This window comes from Octopus bimaculoides, chromosome 23 (assembly GCF_046866305.1).
Source record: "Octopus bimaculoides isolate indiv1 chromosome 23, ASM4686630v1, whole genome shotgun sequence".
Classification (NCBI taxonomy): domain Eukaryota; kingdom Metazoa; phylum Mollusca; class Cephalopoda; order Octopoda; family Octopodidae; genus Octopus; species Octopus bimaculoides.
In genome coordinates, this window is record NC_142950.1 from 20,837,593 (window position 1) to 20,858,551 (window position 20,959).

At 37.4% G+C, this 20,959-nt stretch overlaps 1 protein-coding gene across 5 annotated transcripts in view; it reads right to left on the minus strand.

The window, feature by feature from the left end:
- Nucleotides 1-1,995: 1,995 nt before the first annotated feature.
- LOC106883007 (beta-1,3-galactosyl-O-glycosyl-glycoprotein beta-1,6-N-acetylglucosaminyltransferase 3) overlaps nucleotides 1,996-20,959 on the minus strand; it is a 63,110-nt gene continuing 44,146 nt past the window's right edge. For 2 of the 5 annotated variants that reach the window (XM_052975981.2, XM_089340690.1), the window contains exons 3-4: nucleotides 18,679-18,914; nucleotides 1,996-6,181 (exon numbers count right to left, since the gene is read on the minus strand). In XM_052975981.2, the coding sequence (XP_052831941.1) occupies nucleotides 5,859-6,181; nucleotides 18,679-18,914 (559 nt within the window). In that variant the 3' untranslated portion in view covers nucleotides 1,996-5,858. Of the gene's footprint in view, nucleotides 6,182-9,053; nucleotides 9,409-13,369; nucleotides 14,334-15,689; nucleotides 17,091-18,678; nucleotides 18,915-20,959 lie in introns of those variants that run through there. The other 3 variants (XR_016238141.1, XM_089340691.1, XM_089340692.1) reach the window with 3 other exon arrangements.

Here is a 20,959-nt window from a genome sequence, read left to right on the forward strand (position 1 = left end):
TCTTAAATGGACTGGTTATGCTGCACTGGCATAGGCCACGGTTACAGTCTCACTTGGCTTGCTGGTCTGACATTACACATCCAGCGGAGCAAACTAGCTTCGTTCTTTGCAAGCTTACTCATGTCCTCAGCAGTCATGGCCCATGTTTCACTGCCATGTAGCATGGCTGTTCGCACACATATCATACAGTCTACCTTTTACTCTGAGCGAGAGGCCCTTTGTCTTCAGCAAATAGCTCGCTGAACTTTGCCCAGGCTATTCTTATTCTAGAAGCTACACTCTCAGAGCATCCACCCCCACTACTGACTTGGTCACCTAGGTAATGGAAGCTATCAACTACTTGTAGTTTTTCCCTCTGGCATGTGACAGAAGCTGTTTTCTGCACATTTTCAGATTTTCAGTGTTTATTGCCCCAGAGCATTTGCCACAATGGTTTCCCTTCATGACAGAATTAATAGTCAAGACTATTTAAGCATTTTATCTGATCAGATTCATCCTATGGTTGCAGAACTTTTTCCGGAGGGAAATACAATCTTTCAGGATGATAATGCACCAACTCACACCGCTAAATTTGTTACTGAATGGCACGAGGAACATTCCAACCACTTTACAGAGTGTACTGGGTGCTTATACGTAGCATTGGCATGGGTGTTTTTTACATGGCACCACCACCTATGAGTCCACAAGATTAGGAATGCTCAGCTGGAGAGGGTTGCAGGAGATGAACCTGTATGCAAGGGCAACCACTGGCATAAAAGAGATATGGACATATGAGGTGCATTCCAAATTCAGCAGCAGGTGTTCTTGAGCAAAGCACTTCGTTTCATGTTGCTTTGCAATCATTTCGACATCTGACATGTTGCACCTGTACAAGTGATGTCGATCTGATGGAGGGAGTGAGCTTATGTGTATACAAATATTTGATCACTATAAACAAATCATCTGTTTGGTTGTTTGGTAAGAAATTGTCGAACCCACATACATCGTCTAACGATTTTTCTGCATTATATGGATAATTCATCCTGATCACGCTATTTATAGCATTATCATGCGTTTGAGAAATAAATTTATTTCTGTATATATATATATATATATATATATATATATACATACATAGGTGCAGGAGTGGCTGTGTGGTAAGTAGCTTGCTTACCAACCACGTGGTTCTGGGTTCACCTTGGGCAAGTGTCTTCTACTATAGCCTCAGGCCGACCAAAGCCTTGTGAGTGGATTTGGTAGACAGAAACTGAAAGAAGCCTGTCGTATATATATTATATATATATATATATATATATATATATGCATGTGTGTGTATATGTTTATGTGTCTGTGTTTGTCCCCCCAACATCGCTTGACAACTGATGCTGGTGTGTTTACGTCCCCGTAACTTAGCAGTTCGGCAAAGTGATCGATAGAATAAGTACTAGGCTTACAAAGAATAAGTCCTAGGGTCGATTTACTCGACTAAGGCGGTGCTCCAGCATGGCCACAGTCAAATGACTGAAACAAGTAAAAGAGATATATAGACATACTTTGTTACATATATAAGTAGATGTATACATATGTAAATATATATGTGTGTGTGTGTATGTACTCTTACTAGTTTCAGCTTGAGGGCTGAGGTCATGCAGGGGTCATATATCCATGTACCTATCTATCTATATATTTCTGTCTATATATACATACACACATATATTATATCTCTTTGTGTTTGTTTCCTACCACTGCTTGACAATCAGTGTTGATTTGTTTATGGCCCGGTAACTTTGTGGCTCAGCAAAAAATACTGATAGGATAAGTACCAGACTTAAATAGAAAAATAAATACTGGGGCCAAATTGTTTGACTAAAACCTTCAAGATTGATTTATTTCAATGTATTTTCCCTTTTCTTGCTGCATGACAAAATCATCATAAAACAATTGAAGCCAGTTGCATATTTCAACGAAAATGTAAATATTTTCTCTCTTCTCGTTAAGATAAAGTTCTCAAAGCAGTTTTTTTTTTAAATATAAATTTATTCATATGAAACCACTTAACCCCTTTTATATATGAAGATAAATATTAAAGTAGAAGAGTTTACATGAAGCATTGTCTGATATAGATAAATGTTTTTAAATTTTTTAAAAAGACAAAACGACATGAATTATAAAAAATAATACCAGGTTGAGTAAAAAGTAAGCACCGTTTTGAACCATGAAGAATTTGTACTGGATTTTTGCAGAATTTTGAATTATTTAAAAAATTGTTTTGCAATTGTCTGATAATATATAGACTTGCCCAAATGCATCAATAAATTAACATTGATATTTTTTCACCGTTGTTACAATCATCTGAAATGGAACTGTCGAAGCACGATATTCGAGCAATTTTGCTATTCAACTTCTAAAAAGGATGTAAAGCAGCTGAAACTGCTCATGATATCAACGAAACGTTTGGTAAGAAAATGACCAGTGAGTGGTCAGCTTGAAAATGGTTTAAACGATTTTGCAGTGGCGACCTGAGCCTTGAAGAGCATGAGCGTAGTGGACACCCTTCTGTCATCAATGACAGTCAATTAAAAACTGTTACTGAGGAAGATCCACATAAAACCACGCAAGGACTGGCAAAAGAACTTCAAGTTAGCCAGAAAACTGCCTGCAACCATTTGTGTGCGATTGAAAAATCAGAAAAGCTCAACAAATGGATACCACACGATTTGAATGAAAATCAGAAAATGCACAGATATGAAATTTGCTTGTCACTTCTTCTCCATAACTTCTCGACTTGCTCATCACTTCTTGGCCGTATTGTAACTTGTGATGAAAAGTGGACTCTGTACAATAATAAAAAATGTTCTTTGCAGTAGTTGGACCAAAATGAAGCATCGAAAACCTTCCCTAAACCTGAGCTCTTCAAAGAGAAGGTTATGGTGACTGTTTGGTGGTGTACTGCTAGACTCATGCACTATAACCTCTTAAAACCTGGAAAAACCATTACTGCAAAAACATATTGCCATGAAATTGCCAAAATGAATGAAAAACTGCCACTCCTCCATCCCAGACTGGTCAACAGAAGAGAACCAATTGTTCTTCATGCCAATGCTCAGCCACACATTTCACTAATGACACTTCAGAAGTTGAGGGAACTTGGCTACAAAGTTCTTCCCCACCCAGCTTATTCCCCAGACCTTTCTCCTACTGACTACCACTTTTCCAAGCACCTTGATGGTTTCCTGTGAAAGAAGGAGTTCAAAAATCAAACCAATGCTGAAAGTGCATTCAAAGAGTTCATCAGCTCCAGAACTCCAGATTTTTATTTATGTTACCGGAATAAACAAACATGTAACTCATTAGCAAAAATGTGTTGATTGTAATGGTAGTTACTTTGATGAATAACATTTCCGCATTGTTGAAATATATTGTGATGAATTTCGTGTTTCAAAACATTGCTTACTTTTTATTCAACCTGATACAAGCCAATGGTTTGTGTTATGATATTTTGGGGTTAGGAATTCTTCATCGGGAAATCATCAGAGATTTAGTGTTGTAAGCTGGCTTTTTTCTGTTCTGTAGTGTATCTATGGAGGCTTGCTTTGCATTGCTATCATAGTCAATCAGCTGTGTGAAGCTCGATTCTGTTAATAGATGGACCAAAATAACAACCCTCTTGATAAAAAAAAGAAGCTAATTATATTTAATTTACCCCATATTGTAGTTTCAAGATCTGAGATAATCTTTTGAAAATAAATAATGACGTCACAGTATTTATTGTCTTAACATCCCTTTGAAACTTGTTGCATTTACTTTTATTTCATAAGTAGTGGATACAGTAATGATAACTGTTTCAGTTTTATAATTACTTACACCAAAACTGTATTCAAAAGGATTCTCCATCAGCATCATCATCATCGTTGTCTTTAATGTTCCATGCTTGCATAGATCAGGTGGATTTTATTGAAGCAGGTTTGTCTATTGCTGGATGTTATTCTTGTGGCCAACCCTCACCTGTTTCGAAGCATGACATGATATGTTTTCATGGAACATCACTTGGCATTTATGATGGTGATGCTTGTTTATAATTATTGCTTATAATCCATGATGTCAAGATAAGGACACACACACACACACACACAAATATATATGTACCATATATGTACGTATGTGTGTGTGTGTGTGTATGCATACATGTATGTATATATTTATATGTCTATATAAATACACACATATGTGGGTGGGCTGAAAAGTTCATAGGCTTACCATGAAGGAGTGATACTAGAGCTGTGAAATCTTGCATGTATTAATTTTAACCCCTTTTTATTAATAACTGCATTGTTTCTCTCCAGGTAAACTGACATCTCACTGTTCAAAGAAGGCTTCAAAAGTAACTAGTTGTGATTTCTCTTGAAATGGGGAAAATTTGGCACCATGGTGTTATCAAGTATCTGCAGAAAAAGGGTTTAGTCCTAAGGACATTAATGCTGACATGGTTGCTACATTAGGGGATGACACCCCAGCTTTATCAACAGCGCAAAAGTGAGCAGTTGCATTTAGGAGAGGAAAAGAGGGTCTTGAAGATGACCCAAGGTCTGGATGTCCTGCAGCAGCTACCATCAAGGAAAATATTGATTGTGTTCACCACACAGTGATGAATGACAGGCAATTGAATATAAATCGAATAGCCAATGTTAATATATCTTGTGTGAAAGTTGAGAATATTCTTCACAATTAACTTGGCATGACGAAGGTTTCTGTTTGGTGGGTGCCATGTCTTCTGACAGCTGATGAAAAGTGCACCAGGCTGATCACATCAGGGGAAAATCTGACATTGTTTGAGGTAGATCCAGATAGTTTCCTTGAATGTTTCCTCTGCCAATGGCTTCATCGCTTAGAGCCAGACAGAAAGAGACCATACACATACATGGTCACATTCCATGAGAGTATCTTGGTCAGCCTATGAACTTTTGTGTGTATTCATTGTGAGCAACCAAAGCAGTATTAGTTCAAAGTAGCAATTTGTGTATTGTATTTAAAGCAGATACTTTTAGAAGCCTGCTAAACTGCAGTATCTATCTTTGAGATAGCATCTCTTACAGACGTATAGTGTTGAAAAAAAAACCCATAGAAATATATTACCAATAGCAGACAAAATTCATCCAGCAGCAAGACAAATAACATTGTGCTCAGATGATAACTTCATAAATGAACAAAGAAAACATTGCAACAATTCCAAACTGAAGTGCAAAATGGAAAACTGTAACTTCAACTGTCCACAATGCAAAATGAACCATCTGTACCACAGTAAGCATGCTCAGGTGAAAAGAGTAAATCCACAACACTGAGTTGATGTATATCTAATGTCTCTTGATAAAGTGCCTCCCGATGAATCAACATAAGCTTAAATAATAAACAATGTGGGAGGGAAAAACATCACATGATAGAATCATGCGCATTGATTGGATGATACTTAATAAACAATGTTTTGTGTCATGACAATTAGAGTTGTCTCAGTAAATACATATTTCTGCTTCTTTGGACTTTGTCAATAGTGAGTTTTCATCAGCAACCACATGCAGAGACAAAACCAGCCTCTACTGATATAGCAAAACAATGTTGCAATTAACCATCGAAAAATATGTCCTGATTAAGGGAAAATGTCATGTTGCTTGTGAACAGATCAGGGGTGGTGACAGGAAGATCTTTCTACCATAAGTCTGTCTTGACAAATTTCATTTGATTCATACAAGCATGGAAAAGTAGATGTGCAAGCAGTGATAACAATACTGACGATGATGGTGGTGATGGTGGTGTGGTGGTAATGATGATGTTCATGATGGTGGTGTTGGTGGGTGTTTAAATTACTAACATGACTCTGATAGGATTTAATCATTACATTGTTTCCTGTAATCCCATTCTTTTATCCTTTTCCACCATCCCCACCAGTTACTCTGTAGGGGCATGTTGTTGACCAGATTCAAATATTCATCACGTGTTTTATTAAAATGCCATTCTTCCAAGCAGGCATATGGTAAGTTTCTATAGAATTTGTTTGCAAACAGATATTTTTCTAAAGTAATTCGTTTGAGGTCTTGAAGTCCAAAAACACATACAGCACGTCTATAAGATCCGTAACATATATTTTTGTCTTTATTTTCTGTTTGCCAAACAACATGTTTTGCCAGTTTGTAAATCTGAGAATATGAACCTGGAATAAATTGAAATATATAACTATATCAGAAGAAATAAGATACATCAATACATGAAATAACACTGTGTAACATGGTTTTTGTCCTTGGGGAGTAACTGTTATTTCCTATTTGCTTACCCCTAGAAAGTATGAAAAACGGCTGATATTTCCTTCAAATTTTGCTTTTGTTACATTTATTCAAACCCCAAAGAATATTTCTCAATACATGGCTAAGATGCTCCCCCATTACTCCTGCTCATGATCAGAGATGCACATATTGTCAGCCATTAAAGGACATGCCCAAGTGGTTAATGTCAAGCAACTGACCAGCAAATCTGTGGTATTGAGCAGAATATTTGCTATAACAAGATTTCTGCTTCAGCAACTCAGCACTGAATCTGTCTGAAATGTAATGGAAAGTAGGTCAGTTTCAAAACATTGATGTCCAGGTCACAAAAGCAAAGTTTGAAGGGAATAGTAGTCATTTCCTTTGGTTTCTAGATAGAAGCAAAGAGGAAATAACACTTACTCACCAAAGATAAAAACAAAGATTAAAATTTTGTTACACAGTATGCAAGCTGGCAGAATGGTTAGCACATTGAACGAAATGCTTGGTGGCACTTTTTCTGGCTCTTTATCTTCTGAATTCAAATCCAGCCAAGGTCAAATTTGCCTTTCATAACTTTGGGATCAATAAAATGAAGTACCAGTCCAATACTGGGGCTGATATAATTGATTTGTCACCTCCCTTCAGAATTACTGGCCTTGAACCTTGTAACTGATCAGCATCCCATTTAGAGAAAATATCGTGATACCAGTCACTTAATATGCCATGAAACCTAGGTTGTTACCTTATGGGTCCTATAAGGATGGGCTGAAAAGTTCATAGGCTGACTATGAAGGAGTGATACTAGAACTGTGAAATTTTGCATGCTCTAATTTCAACTCTTCTTATTAATGACTGCATTGTTTCTCTCCAGGTAAACTGACATCTCACTGTTCAAAGAAGGCTTCAAAAGTAACTAGTTGTGATTTCTCTTGAAAATGGGGGAGGTTTGGCACTATGATGTTATCAAGTATCTGCAGAAAATGGGTTTAGTCCCCAAGGACATTAATGCTGACATGATTGCTACATTAGGGGATGACACCCCAGCATTATCAACAGTGCAAAAGTGAGCAGCTGCATTTAGGAGAGGAAAAGAGGGTCATTAAGATGACCCAAGGTCTGGATGTCCTGCAACTGCTACAACCAAGGAAAATATTGATCATGTTCACCACTGATGAATGACAGGCAATTGAGTATAAATCGAATAGCCAATGTTAATATATCTTGTGCGAGAGTTGAGAATATTCTGCACAATTAACTTGGCATGGCAAAGGTTTCTGTTTGGTGGGTGCCATGTCTTCTGACAGCTGATGAAAAGTGCACCAGGCTGATCACATCAGGGGAAAATCTGACATTGTTTGAGGTAGATCCAGCTGGTTTCTTTGAATGTTTCCTCTGCCAATGGCTTCATCACTTTGAGTCAGACACAAAGACAATCCCTCTTCACCTGCTCCAATGAAGGCCAAGACCATTTTATCTGCAGGCAAGGTGATGGCCTCAGTTTTTGGGATGCAAAATGCATTGTATTTATTGAATTATTTCTAAAGGGCCACACTATCAATGAAAAGTACTATGCCAACTTTCTGAGGCAGTTATGAAAGGCTATCAAGACTAAATGCCCAGGAAAACTGACAAAAGGGGTTTTGTTTCATCAGGACAATTCTTCAGCACATAAGTCCTTGGTTTCAATGGCTGCTGCGCATGTCTGTGGCTTTGAACTAGTTGATCATCATCCCTATTCTGATTTGGTCCCATCTGACTTATCATCTGTTCCCCAATATAAAAAAAATGCTTGGCTGGGAACCATTGTTGCAGTGATGATGATGTCATATCTGCAGTTAATGACTTTTCTGACTAACAGGATGAAAGCTTCTTCACCAATGGGATCGAAGCCTTGCAACACCGATGAAAGAAGTGTATGGACTGCAAGGAAGACTATGTTGAAAATAGACCTAATTTGGTCATGTTCCCTGAGAGTATCTTTGTCAGCCTATGAACTTTTTAGTTGACCCTTGCAGAGATGAAGAAAGATTTAAAAAATACATGATGATTGATAGAAAATGAGAAATTGTATACAATGATTATTCTTTGGCTTTGGAAAGTTACATTGAGGCAAGCATCTTTTTTACTAGTTTCAGTCATAAGACTGTGGCAATGGTAGGGCATTGCCCTGAAGGATTTTAGTCATATAAATCAACCCCAATGTTTTTTAAGCCTAGAATTTATTCTATTGGTCTCCTTTGCCAAACCATTAAGTTACAGGAGCTTAAGCACTCCAATACTACTTGTCAAGCAGTGGTGGGGAACAAACAGACACAGACACAGACACACACACACACACACACACACACACACACACACACACACACACACACACACACACACACACACACACACACACACATTTCCATCTGCCAAATTCACTCACAAGGCTTTGGTTGGTCTGAGGTTATAGTAGAAGAGATTTGTCCAAGATTCCATGCAGTACGACTGAATCTGGAACCACACAGCCAAACCTACCTTGCATGGCTGTACTGTTAACAATTTCACATCTGATCCATGCGGTTAGGGATTTGGTCCTACTGTCTGAATGTTGCCAGCTAGTGATTTATACCAGTAACTCCTAACCTTCTTTTAGCTCATGCCCTTCCCTGCATTGAATCTTGAATATTTCTGTGCTCCCCACTCTCCATGGCACTGTTAATGTAAATAGTACTTCAATTTTGTGTCATATGGTTAATAGTAGAAACTGGTCTCTTTTAAAAAGAATTTTAAATCTTTAACAAAATTTGTAAAATTTATTAAATAATAACAAAATTTTAGACAGCTGAGTGGTTGAGAAACATTGCATTGTTTCTTGTAACCCCATTTTTTCACCACCCCCATCCATTACCCTGGATACGCATGTCATTGGCTAGATTCAAATATTCATCACGTGTTTTATTAAAATACCATTCTTCCATGCAAGCATATGCTAAGTTTTCCTCAAATTTATTTGCGAAAATATGCTCTTTTAATATAACATATTTAAGATCTTGAAGCCCCAAAATGCATACACTGTGTTTATAAGATCCAGAACATAGATTTTCTCCCTTCCAGGCAACAAATTTTGCTAATTTGTAAAGGTGAGAATGTGTACCTGGAAGAAATTAAAGAGATACACAAATCAGGAGAAATAAGATAAATCAATACATGAAATAAATCAATAGATAAATAAGAAATTGTTTAATTACTCTAATTATTCTTTGATTTCATATAGTCATATTAGTGCAGGCATGGGTGTATCATTATGAAATTCAACTTCTGATCTATGTGGTTTGGTCCTGCTGTGTGAAAGTTGTTGGGCAATAATCCAAACTATAGCTATGGGGATCAACCACTAATATCTTGTGGGTGTAATTGATAAACAGAATCTGAAGCCTTTCTGTGTGTGTGTGTATGTGTGTGTGCATGCGCGAATGTATGTGTGTGTGTGTGTATGTATGTGTGAATCTGCATGTCTGTGTGCGTGAATGTATGTGTGAATGTGTATGTGTGTGTGTGTGTGTGTGTGTGTGTGTGTGTGTGAGTGTGTATCTTCTCTATCTTATTATTTACTTGTTTCAGTCATTAGACTATGGCCACATTGGGTCACCTCATTGAAGAATTTTAGTCACACAGCTCAGCCCCAGTACTTATTTTTTTAAACCTTGTACTTATTATTCTATCATTCTCTTTTGATGAACAGCGAAGCTATAGCGACATAAACACACCAGCTGTCAAGCAATGGTGGAGAACACACATACACACACAAAGTGGGTCAGAACCTGGGTTTCTGTGGTTGGGAAGCAAACTTCTTGTAACATAGCCACACTTACAAGTGGCTCGTTTGCAATTTACAACCGAAAGGCAGACTATATATACATACATACACACATAGATACACACACACACACACACACACACACACTCACACACACACACACACACATACATGCACACATTCACATCATCATCATTTAATGTCTTCCATGCTGACATGGGTTTGACAGGTTCTAATGCGCCAGAGGACTTCATCGGCCTCCAGTGTCTGCTTTGGCATAAGTTCTATGGTTGGATGCCATCCTCTCTACAGACCGTACTGGATGCTTTTTCATGGCATTTACACTGGTAAAGTCATCATGCATACACACACACACACACACACATCAGACTTATGACAGTCAGGATTCTTCTTACAACAGGACAGTATCCTATAATACATTTTCACAACCAGTGATGATTCCAACATTTCAGATACTTGACTGGTCAGTAGTGGAAATCCACTCTGTAGACATTAAAACCCACAAGTTCCTGACACCAACTGGAAACTTCCATACAAACAGTGACATCAATAGGCTCTACCTAAGAAGAGATGAAGGAAGTAGGGGCCTGGGATCAGTGCAAACAGCCTTTGAATGTCATATTGTCTCTCTCGGACAACACCCTCTAAGCAACAGCAGTAAAAGTAAATATGTTAACTTAATGCTGAAAGGCGGAGAGAACAACATTCTAGGTATTGACAGTGAGGTCAATAGAAAGTACTATCTTCCTAATTGACCTCACATACAACCCCAAAATAGCTGGACTAACATACTGCAAAGATGAACTGGAATACTGATGGAATACATCCATCGAAATTTCTATAGAAACAAACACTATGCATGGGTATGTTTCCTGAAGAATATCAACATGAAATGCAGCCTCTCTAGGACTCATGACTGCTACATCACATTACATTTTGAAGGCTAATCCAAGAACAGGAGATTTCTATAAAATACCCAGTAAACAGAACTTGGAGCTCCATGATGCAACTGAAAATGTAGATTATGTCATTTCTTTGGAAGACATCACACATGTGAAAAACTTCCTCAAATATGTCATCAAGGTACAAAATGCCTGTGTGACACAATGTTGTTACCAAAACAATATACAATGCCATCCAAAAATAGACTGTCCTGGAATAGATATAGAGACCCACACACACACACACACACACATATACACATACACTGTTAATGAAAACATGCAAAAAGCCTCAACACAAAGAATACTGGTGGTACATTCCTCTCAAAACTTTTATCAAGTGTAAACATGGCAAGCCAGCTATTGTTGTTTGGGACAGACAATAAAAAATATGTACCACCAGAAAGGTCAAATGCCCTGCTGATGTGAATATCTCATCAAAAATTAAAGCCTGCTTCAAAGCCTCCAGGTTATAAATTTACATTGGTGCACTTGATTTTGTGAGTTAATGCCTAAGGCCATATGCCTCCCGCAGGCAATCCTGCAATTCCAAGTCGGGGCTCCAAAAGGCAAACCTATATTGGTCCTTGGGAAAGGAGTCCATCACCCTGAATATATCATCCTCCATTATGATCTCCGCAGTTACCTGCAGAGGCCAATCCAGGTCTTCAGTCCAGGACAGGACCCCCTCCTTCCGGCCCTCTAGCTTCTTCACAAAGCTCTGTACAGCCCCTCCCTTATGAAAGAAGATCACAAAATCATACTTCATTATAATGGGAAAGGCCACAGTTTCCTCCATCGGTGGCACAATTCCCACCAATGAGGTTTCAGGACATGCCAGCAGTGTACTACTAACTGCCAGCAATGTCCCATTCTTCATCTTCTTTATTTTCTCCCTTGTGCTATGGGAGGGTGTAGTTCCTCTGCTTTATCCAGAGGATCTTCCCTCTCTCCTGCAGCCTTGGGGTCCTTCGGTGGGCAACCGTTGTTGCCCACCTTCCTTTTTTTCCCTTTTTCAAGGAGGTCTCCACCTCCTCGACTGCCTCCATCTCTCCCTCCAAAGGAGGAGGGGGCGCTACTTTTATTAACTGCTCCAGGACCCTACTTTGGTCCTGGGGACAGTTCTTCTTAATATGGCTCAGTTCCAGGCATAAATGACACTTGGTGGAGGTGTTCCTCAAGTATCACTGGGTACCTGCAGCCAGCCATTTTCAAAAAATCTGGGAATACCAGATCTTTAGTGGCTGATTGGGTCCATAGGGTCAAAACTGCTTTTGACCCCAACCAGTCAGCCGCTGGCAACAATTTCACATTTAAAAGCTTGGGCCCGCTGCCACCCAGATCCTGGCAGATAGTGTCCTCTATCCATTCCAGTTCAATGCCCACAGACCCAAGCTCTTGCTAATTTCTTCTCATAATATGTGAGAAGAAACAGAATCTTTTGCCCTTCTAAGAGCTGGCTCGCAAATTTGCAAGCCACCTCAGGGGTGTCAAATAGCAACCACACTGTTGCATATCTAACACCCCTGGAAATAAACTTAATAGTTGGCAGATATTCTGCCAACTCTTTTTCGATTTCTGCCTTAGGAAAGACCATGATGGTGTCGAGTGACTTAGAATAAGTCCACAACACCACTGTTCTTTCCTCTAAGTTTTTCAACCATTGCTTGGGTGGGATGATTTCCTACTCCAACGCAGTGTTCATTTTCTTTGCCATGCTTTGAATAAGTTCAGTAAAAGTTCAGAAAAAACAACAAAAGTCCAAACAAAGTCGAAAAACAGTTTGAAGAAAGACAAAGAAGAGCAGAAAGATAAAGAAGAGAAAAAGAAAGAAGGAAGACAGTTCAAAACATGGCAACACACAATTCTGGCCACCCAGTAATCCTGGTCAAAAGTATTCCAAAAAGGTATCTAAAAGTGAACAGGGATACAGCAGCAGGAACACAACTTCAAAAAATCTGCTACAAATTGGTAGAAATTCAGAAATTTTTCAAAAAAGATTTCACAATTTTTGGAGGCAGGATACGCCCCCAAAACAACACAATTCTCACAATTAAGTGAGACAAACTACTTACCACACTTACCAAACTACTTACCACACTGCCACACCTGCACCTACGTGTGTGTGTGTGTGTGATTATATATATATATATATATATATATATATATATATATATATATATATATATATTAGGTTGGCAACTAAGTTCCTGCTATTTTTTTAAATTAAAATTTTTTAAAAGGTTTAATAAAAAAAATTACAACTAATTAATCAATAATGTATTCATCCTTGTTGTTTACAACTTCTTCCCAAAGTTCAACAAGATTTTCAATACCTCGTTGGTAGAAATCACCCAATTTCGACTCGAAAAATTGATCCAACCAAGCTCTCAATTCTGCATCAGTATTGAACGACACTCTACGCATAACATTTGAAAAAGATCGAAACAGGTGTAAATCCATTGGTGCCAAATCAGGAGAGTATGGCGGGCATGGTGCCACTTCCCAGCCATGGCTTCCTTGGTCATATTGGTGATATGAGGGCAGGTGTTGTCGTGCAGCAGAACTCCATGCTGATGATTAGGTCTTTTCCCTTGAATAGCTGTATTGAGTCGTTCCATCTGTTGAACATAGAGTTCCGCATTGACCGTTTGGTTCCATTCAAGCAATTTGTAATGGATAATCCCTTTCCAGCCCCACCATATGCACAACATCGTGTTACGTGGATGAAGATCTTGTTTCATGTGTGGTGTCGTTTGTTTACTGGGGCTAAGCCATTCCTTATGCTGCTTCATATTAATGTACAGGAACCATTTTTTGTTGCCAGTTACAATTCAGTAAAGAAATCGTTGCTTGTGTACATGAGTTGAGTGGTGACAAGCAAGCAAACCAGCGAAGATTGTGGCTCGTTAATTTTTGTTGTTGTCACTTAAAGCATGCTCCATACTTCTGAACCTTTCCCAACGAGTAAAGATGCTTCTCTATAGCAGTGTGGGAGCATTCCATTTTCTTTACCAGTTCCCTTGTTGTTTGATGAGAATTTTCGTGCAAAAGTTGGTTTAATCACTCTTCATTGAACTCAACTGGACAGCCAGAATGAGGTGCATCTTTGAGGCCAAAATTTCCATCTTTGAACTTGGCATACCAATCATGAGCGGTTCTTTCAGCTATGGCACCCTCTTCATACACAGCACAAATGTCGTGGGCAGCTTTTGCGGTCTTAGAACCGTGATTAAAAGCAAAAAGAAGAAGGTGTCGAAAATGCTCGTTTTTCTTAACTTGGTATTCCATTTTAATGATCTGAAAATAAACAAAAATTAACTAAAAATAACTAGAAAAAAAAGCAAAATAGATTCCAAAATGATTCAAAAATAGAATTCTCAGAAAAAATATATTCCAAAATTAAAAATTCAATAAATCCCCAAATTTAAAAAAATGGCGGGAACTTAGCTGCCAACCCAATATATATATATATATATATATATATATATATATATATATATATATATTAGGGTGTCCAAAAAGTAATTGCATTTTTTCACTACTATGAAATAAGAATCAACCAATCATGTCAAAGCCAAGGTTGAATGGGTGGAAACTGTCTAGGAATAGTATATCAGCTTTCCTATGCAGAAGAGTGTCATTGATAGTTATTTCAGTAATTAATCCCTTGGAGGATAAGAACTTTAGGAAACAACATATTCCACAATGCTTACTGTATGAGTTTTGAGAGAAAAATACTGCTACAGAAGCAATAGAAAACATCTGGATGCAGTAAAAGCTCATAGATCTCAGCTGTGTTTTAAAAGGTTTAAAGATGGTGGTTGTGACATATCCGATAAGCCTTGTTCTGGAAGATGACCCACTCTGAATGATGAGCTTTTGAATGAGACTACTGTATTGGATCCATGTCAAAGCACCAGAGATTTAGTGGGAAAATTTTAATGTGTCCATGTTTAAATATCCAAGAATATTTCAAGTAAATTGTGAAAACATGCAAAGAGGGAATTTGTGTTCCCCATGGGCTTATGCTTAAGAACCAAACACATTGTTCCACCATCTGCAGCAGTCTTCTAACCAAGATTAACAACCTGTCATTTCTGCAGCGGATTGTTACAGATGACGAAAAGTGGCTTTTGCATCACAACAGAAAAGGAAAAAGACAATGGTTATCATGTAATGAGAAGCCAATGCCAATTCCAAAACCAGAACTCCATTCACATAAATCCTTGCACTGTGTCCCATCAAGTCAAGTGAAATCGTAGTTATGGTCAATGCCAGTGTCATGTAAAAAACATCTTTCAAGCATTGGGCCACATGGAGCCAATGTGGTCGATGCCTGTGTCATGTAACTAAACACCCATGCCAGTGTTGCATGACTAGCATCTGTGCCGGTGGCATGTAAGAAGCACCTTTTGAGATATACTATTGACAATCCAATAATTTATTTATATTACAATATTACATTGAATACTATGAATATAATTTAACATAACATAATATTATATAACATAAATAATTATAAAAACCAAGTTGGCCTTTTATGGTTTTTATAATTATTAATGTTTTATAATATTATGTTATGTTATATTAATAGTATTTAAAGTAATATTGTAATATAAATAAATTATTTGATTGTCAATAGAATATCTCTATATTCAATTTATCTTTATTATTGAATTATACCAATATTTATATGGTTTCCAACTGAAGTACCAGTGAATTGGATGTTTAACACACCCCTTTGAAGGATTGCTTTTTCTCAGTTTGTTACTCTCTCTCTCTCTCTCTCTCTAAGGTTTGGTCTGCCTGAGGCTATAGTAGAAGACACTTGCCTATATATATATATATATATATATGAGTGGATTTGGTAGACGAAAAGCAGCAAAAATATCAGAATGTTTGGTTCTTAAGCATAAGCTAATGGGAAACAAATTCCCTCTTTGCATGTTTTCTTGATTTACTTGAGATGTATGTATGTATGTATGTATGTATGTATGCATGTACGTATGTGTGTATGTAATACATCAACAACAGTGCGTTTGACCACCACCTTTCTGAATTACTTCAAAGACATGATTTCATGCTCTCAATCAACTTCTGCTGCAGATCAAGTGGAAGCTCTTCCCAGGCCTTCTTTATTGCTGTTTTAAGTTCATCAACAGATGAATATTGCATACCTTCACTGTACCCAACATTTGTGAGATATCCCCAGGCATTCTCTATAGGATTAAGGTTGGAACTTCTTGTTGAGTTCAAACCCAATTGCATGGAGGAAATCCAAAGTTGCCTTTGCTTTATGAATAGGGACACTGTCCTGTTGAAATATAAAGTTCTGGCCATGGAATTTCTTCCTTCTTCATCAATGTGAGCCCTGTCCAACATACCGATGTATCATGCAGCATTGAAACGGCCATCCATGATGACAAGTGGCAGCTTCCCATTGGTAGATATTGCTCCCCACACCATAAGACCTCTTTTGCTATTCAGTCACTTGGAATAAATAGAAATTTGTATACATTTATCTGCCCAGTAATACTTATAACCATTGGGGTCATCCAACTTCCATTTCTTCTCATCAGAGAACACAACTCTGGTCTATTCACTATCCCATGTCTGATGCTACCAAGCAAATACCAATCTAGCAGTTTTGTGGGAAGGGGACAATAGCGGATGTCCTAGCTGCTTCTTCAGGTAGAAACCATTGTTCAGAATCACTCTTCTTATGGTGGATGTCAAGGCTCCTACTTCTGCTGATGCCTTCATTCTGGAAACAGAAGAGCAGCATGACTTCTTCACAGCTCTGACAATGGCCCTTTCATCCCTTTCTGATGTGGTCTTAGGACGTCCATCAACATGAACCCTGTTGTAGCTGTCAGGATCTTTCAGAAAATTGTCTACTGGTATACTACTTCACTGAATCTTCTTGGCAATCTTCCAGTTACTCATTCCTTCCACTTTCAGTGAAAGAATCTTCCCTTGCTCAATTTCGGAAAGCTTCGTAGCTTTAGACATACTGGAAATATAACCTGAACCATGGAGATTACTGAATATTTTCTGAAACAATTTGGAAAGAAATGAAAATATATTAGTGGCTTTATAGTTTTGAAGTGTTGATATGCTCGAGAAAATTAGAAAATCAGATGTTGTATTATGATAATAAAGATACAAGGTTTTCATTTCAATGTATTTATGAAATACTCATTTACAATATATTATGCCCCTTAGTCCACTTAAATACAGAGCTAAATTTCTAAATAACTTTAAAAAACATATGGCTTTATAGTTTTGTTGCCATCCGGTTTCACTAGTCCTCAGTCAAATCGTCCAACCCATGCTAGCATGGAAAGCGGATGTTAAACGATGATGATGATGATGATGATATATATATATATATATATATATATATATATATATAATCCATAATCATTGAGTCTGACAAATTATACACACTACTTTGCCAACTAATAATTATAGATTAAATATTTTTCTACTCTGAGACTCATCAGACATAGCTTCTTCTTGAACTTGTCTAACCCTGGGATAATAAACACATACACACACTCATATATGATGGGATCCCACACAGTTTCTGTTTACTAAATTTTGTCATAAGACATTGATTGGTCTGGAACTATAGTAGAAGACACTTGCTCAAGGTGTTGCACCGTGTGGCTGAACCTGAAACCATGCAAGCTTTTTAACCATACATGTGCCTAGCTATAAAGGAATAGATTGGCCATTTATTGCAGCAGCTATCCACTAAATATATTTATGCTAAAATATGAATAAAATCATTCTTTGGAGTATTTAGAGAAAATTTGGCCAAAGAATTGAAGAACAAAGTTTTCATTTAAAATTCCTAATTCAGACACCTTTTACCTTTCACTTATTTCAGTAATTAGACCCTTGCCATACCTTGAAGAATGTTTAGTCAAATGAATGGATCCCAGTGGTTTTTTTTTTTTTTTTTTTTCAAACCTGGTTCTTATTCTATTGGTCTCTTTTGCTGAACCACTAAATAGATAAACTTACCTGCATTTCAACAAGTTATCTGTAGAAGGCCAAAAACAGAGAGTAAACACAGAAATTTAGATATCGTTTTAGGGATTTCAAAGTAAAACTAAGAGAAATCAACATTATAATCCTTAAGGATTAAGATGCATAACCACAACCAAATTCTTCCAGAGAGAAAGAAAGAGAAAAAAATGAAAGAACCTAATACTCAACTACTACTGGATTATTTATCAATCCCTAAAGAATGAAAGGCAAAGCTGACTGCAGCAGAATTTGAATTTGTAATGCAGAGAGCTGGAACAAATGCTGCAAAGCATTCTGTCCACTACTCCAACATTTCCTCTCACTCACTCACTTACTTTTAGTAGTTGGGTCCTAAGTTGAATTACTACTATATGTAGTTTTTATTGAAATCCTTTCATTGACATAAAGTTATGCATTTTAAAGGAAGGGTACATCGATCAAATTAAGAACACTATTTGATTGCTAGTTGATTTTATCAAACTCACAGGGATAAAAGGCAAAGTTGACTTCCGTGAGATTTGAACTCAGAACACAGTCCATATACAGCAAACACTTAGCACTGCCCATTTCACCATAACAAATACAGTTTAAAAATTGAACTTACTATTATAAGGATGTGGTGATCCAATATGTGTATTATAAAAAATGGTGGGGTATACAGATTCATCTGGAATAGTTGTGTTTCTTAGCCAATTTATTAATTCCTGAGCAATTTGGTTATTGACTGTATAGTTTATAAAGTCTCGAGTTACTGCAACGTAATGTGACCCTTTAGCTAAAGTGATATTGTGTGGTACCGGTTTCTGTTTTAATGCTCTCCTCCATCTATGTATCCAACTTCTGCAGAAAAGTAAATTTAAAAACCAAATTTAAGACAGAAGAGAATACATTTTAACAGTCAATCTATTGTGTAAATGGTAACATACTCACCTGTCAGGAAGGAAACATGTGTGTTCCAAGAACCCTCAATGGCTGTTTTTTTCATATTAGTGTTGGTCTCTTGAAGGTCATTCACAGGGTCCCAAAAGATCCAAAGCAGATGAGACCCTTCAGCTCTTTAGTTGTTCATCTGAGAGAAGGTAACTCCTGCAATTTGATAACCTACTGGGCTCATGATACTTGCTATACCAGAACAAAATAAGTTTGAAGCATGAAAGAGTAGCACTGGCTCTGCACAAACCATGCCCATTATAATAATAAGCCCCTGCAGCCTTGTGAGCATTTTACATCAGCTAAAGGATTAAACCTCCACAGAAAATCCAAATTGGGTCATCCCAAAGGCAGATGTGTACCGTTGTACTTAACCAGTATCAGGCATTCCCTGTTACCCTATGTATGCTACAAACATATTAATTTGTTTTTCCTTTGTAATATATTTACGAGTGAAGAGGTGGTAAGTATACTTAGGGTTAGACATTTGCTTCTGGGAACAGGCCAGGTATGGTACATGGGGATGTTTAATGAGTACACTGGGGATATTTAACATGTGAGAACGATAAATCACTGCTCCGAAATTTATCCCAAAACATCGGAAATAAAGACATCGCATGGAGCCAAAAATAGCTGACAAAGGGTTGGACTATATCCGAGTAAGTAATACTCATTGAAATTTATTTCTATTTTTCCAAATAAAATGATGTATTTTAACTGGATATCATCTCCACTGCTCGCACAGCACATGTAAACACGCTTAGTACATCAACACCAGACCATCTCCGGCCCCAAACACCATGTACAAAAAAATTACAAATAGATTAAATAATGCCAGTATTATTCCACCCAAGAATAACAACTGGGAAGTGCGTACTTTAAACTTGTTACGCAAAAAGTACGAAGAGCTGCACATGCAAAACAATCTGACAACAGAAATGAACGGACTGGTACCCTACGAAAATGATGACTGTCAAAATAAAGGGCTGGACGTTGTTCTTTATGTCCTGCAAATAAAACCAAAACGGCATAAATGGACACATGAGGAACACATTTCGATCCTACACGCTTACTTTACAGCAGTGCTCTACCTAAAGAACGAAAACTCAACAACACATACATATAAAATATGGAAGAAAAATAACCTAAATAACATATTTATTCTATGTACTTCTCAAGATTTTTACTCACTGTTCCCAGGGTTCTGACAATTATTGGTACTACTACCTTTTTCAGCGACCACAACTGCTTAACCTCCCAAGCTAACCTGCTATATCTATCGACTTTTCTTTCTTTCTTATCACATACCTTGTTGTCAGCTGGGCATGCTATACCTATGATCCAGCATCATTTGCTTTCTTTCTCAATTAAGACTATGTCTGGTTTCCTTTTCTCTATCTCATGGTCGCACTGAATCATAAAATCCCATAGGATCTTTGCATTATCATTTTCAATGATGCCTTCAGGTTTATGTTCATACCACTTTTTTGCTCTGTCAAGTCCATACATACAACAGATTAGACTATTGGAAAAGAAAAGAATCCTAACATCGGGCTACAACAAGTTGCCTTAGATGCCAAGAACCCTCCTAAGTATCCAAACTGTCTCTAATAACACTGTTTTCTGCAGCTGTACTAAACTGGGTGGTATGCCTGTTTCCTCTATCCATCAGTTCAAATCTTTAGGGATAGTTCCTAATTCACCTATAACTACTGGAATACATTTTACCTGCACTTTCCATAGTCTCTGTAATTCAATGGCTAGGTCCTGGTACTTTGCTATTTTTTCTATACCTTTTGTATTGATTTTTTCATCATTTGGGACTGTAAATTATCTGGCACTTTCTGTTCTCTTTATCTACTACTACTAAATCAGCTTCTATCACTCTATCAGTTTGAATGTTAAGGTCCCACAATATCTTATATTTCTTACTTTCTAGTACTTTACTAGGTTAC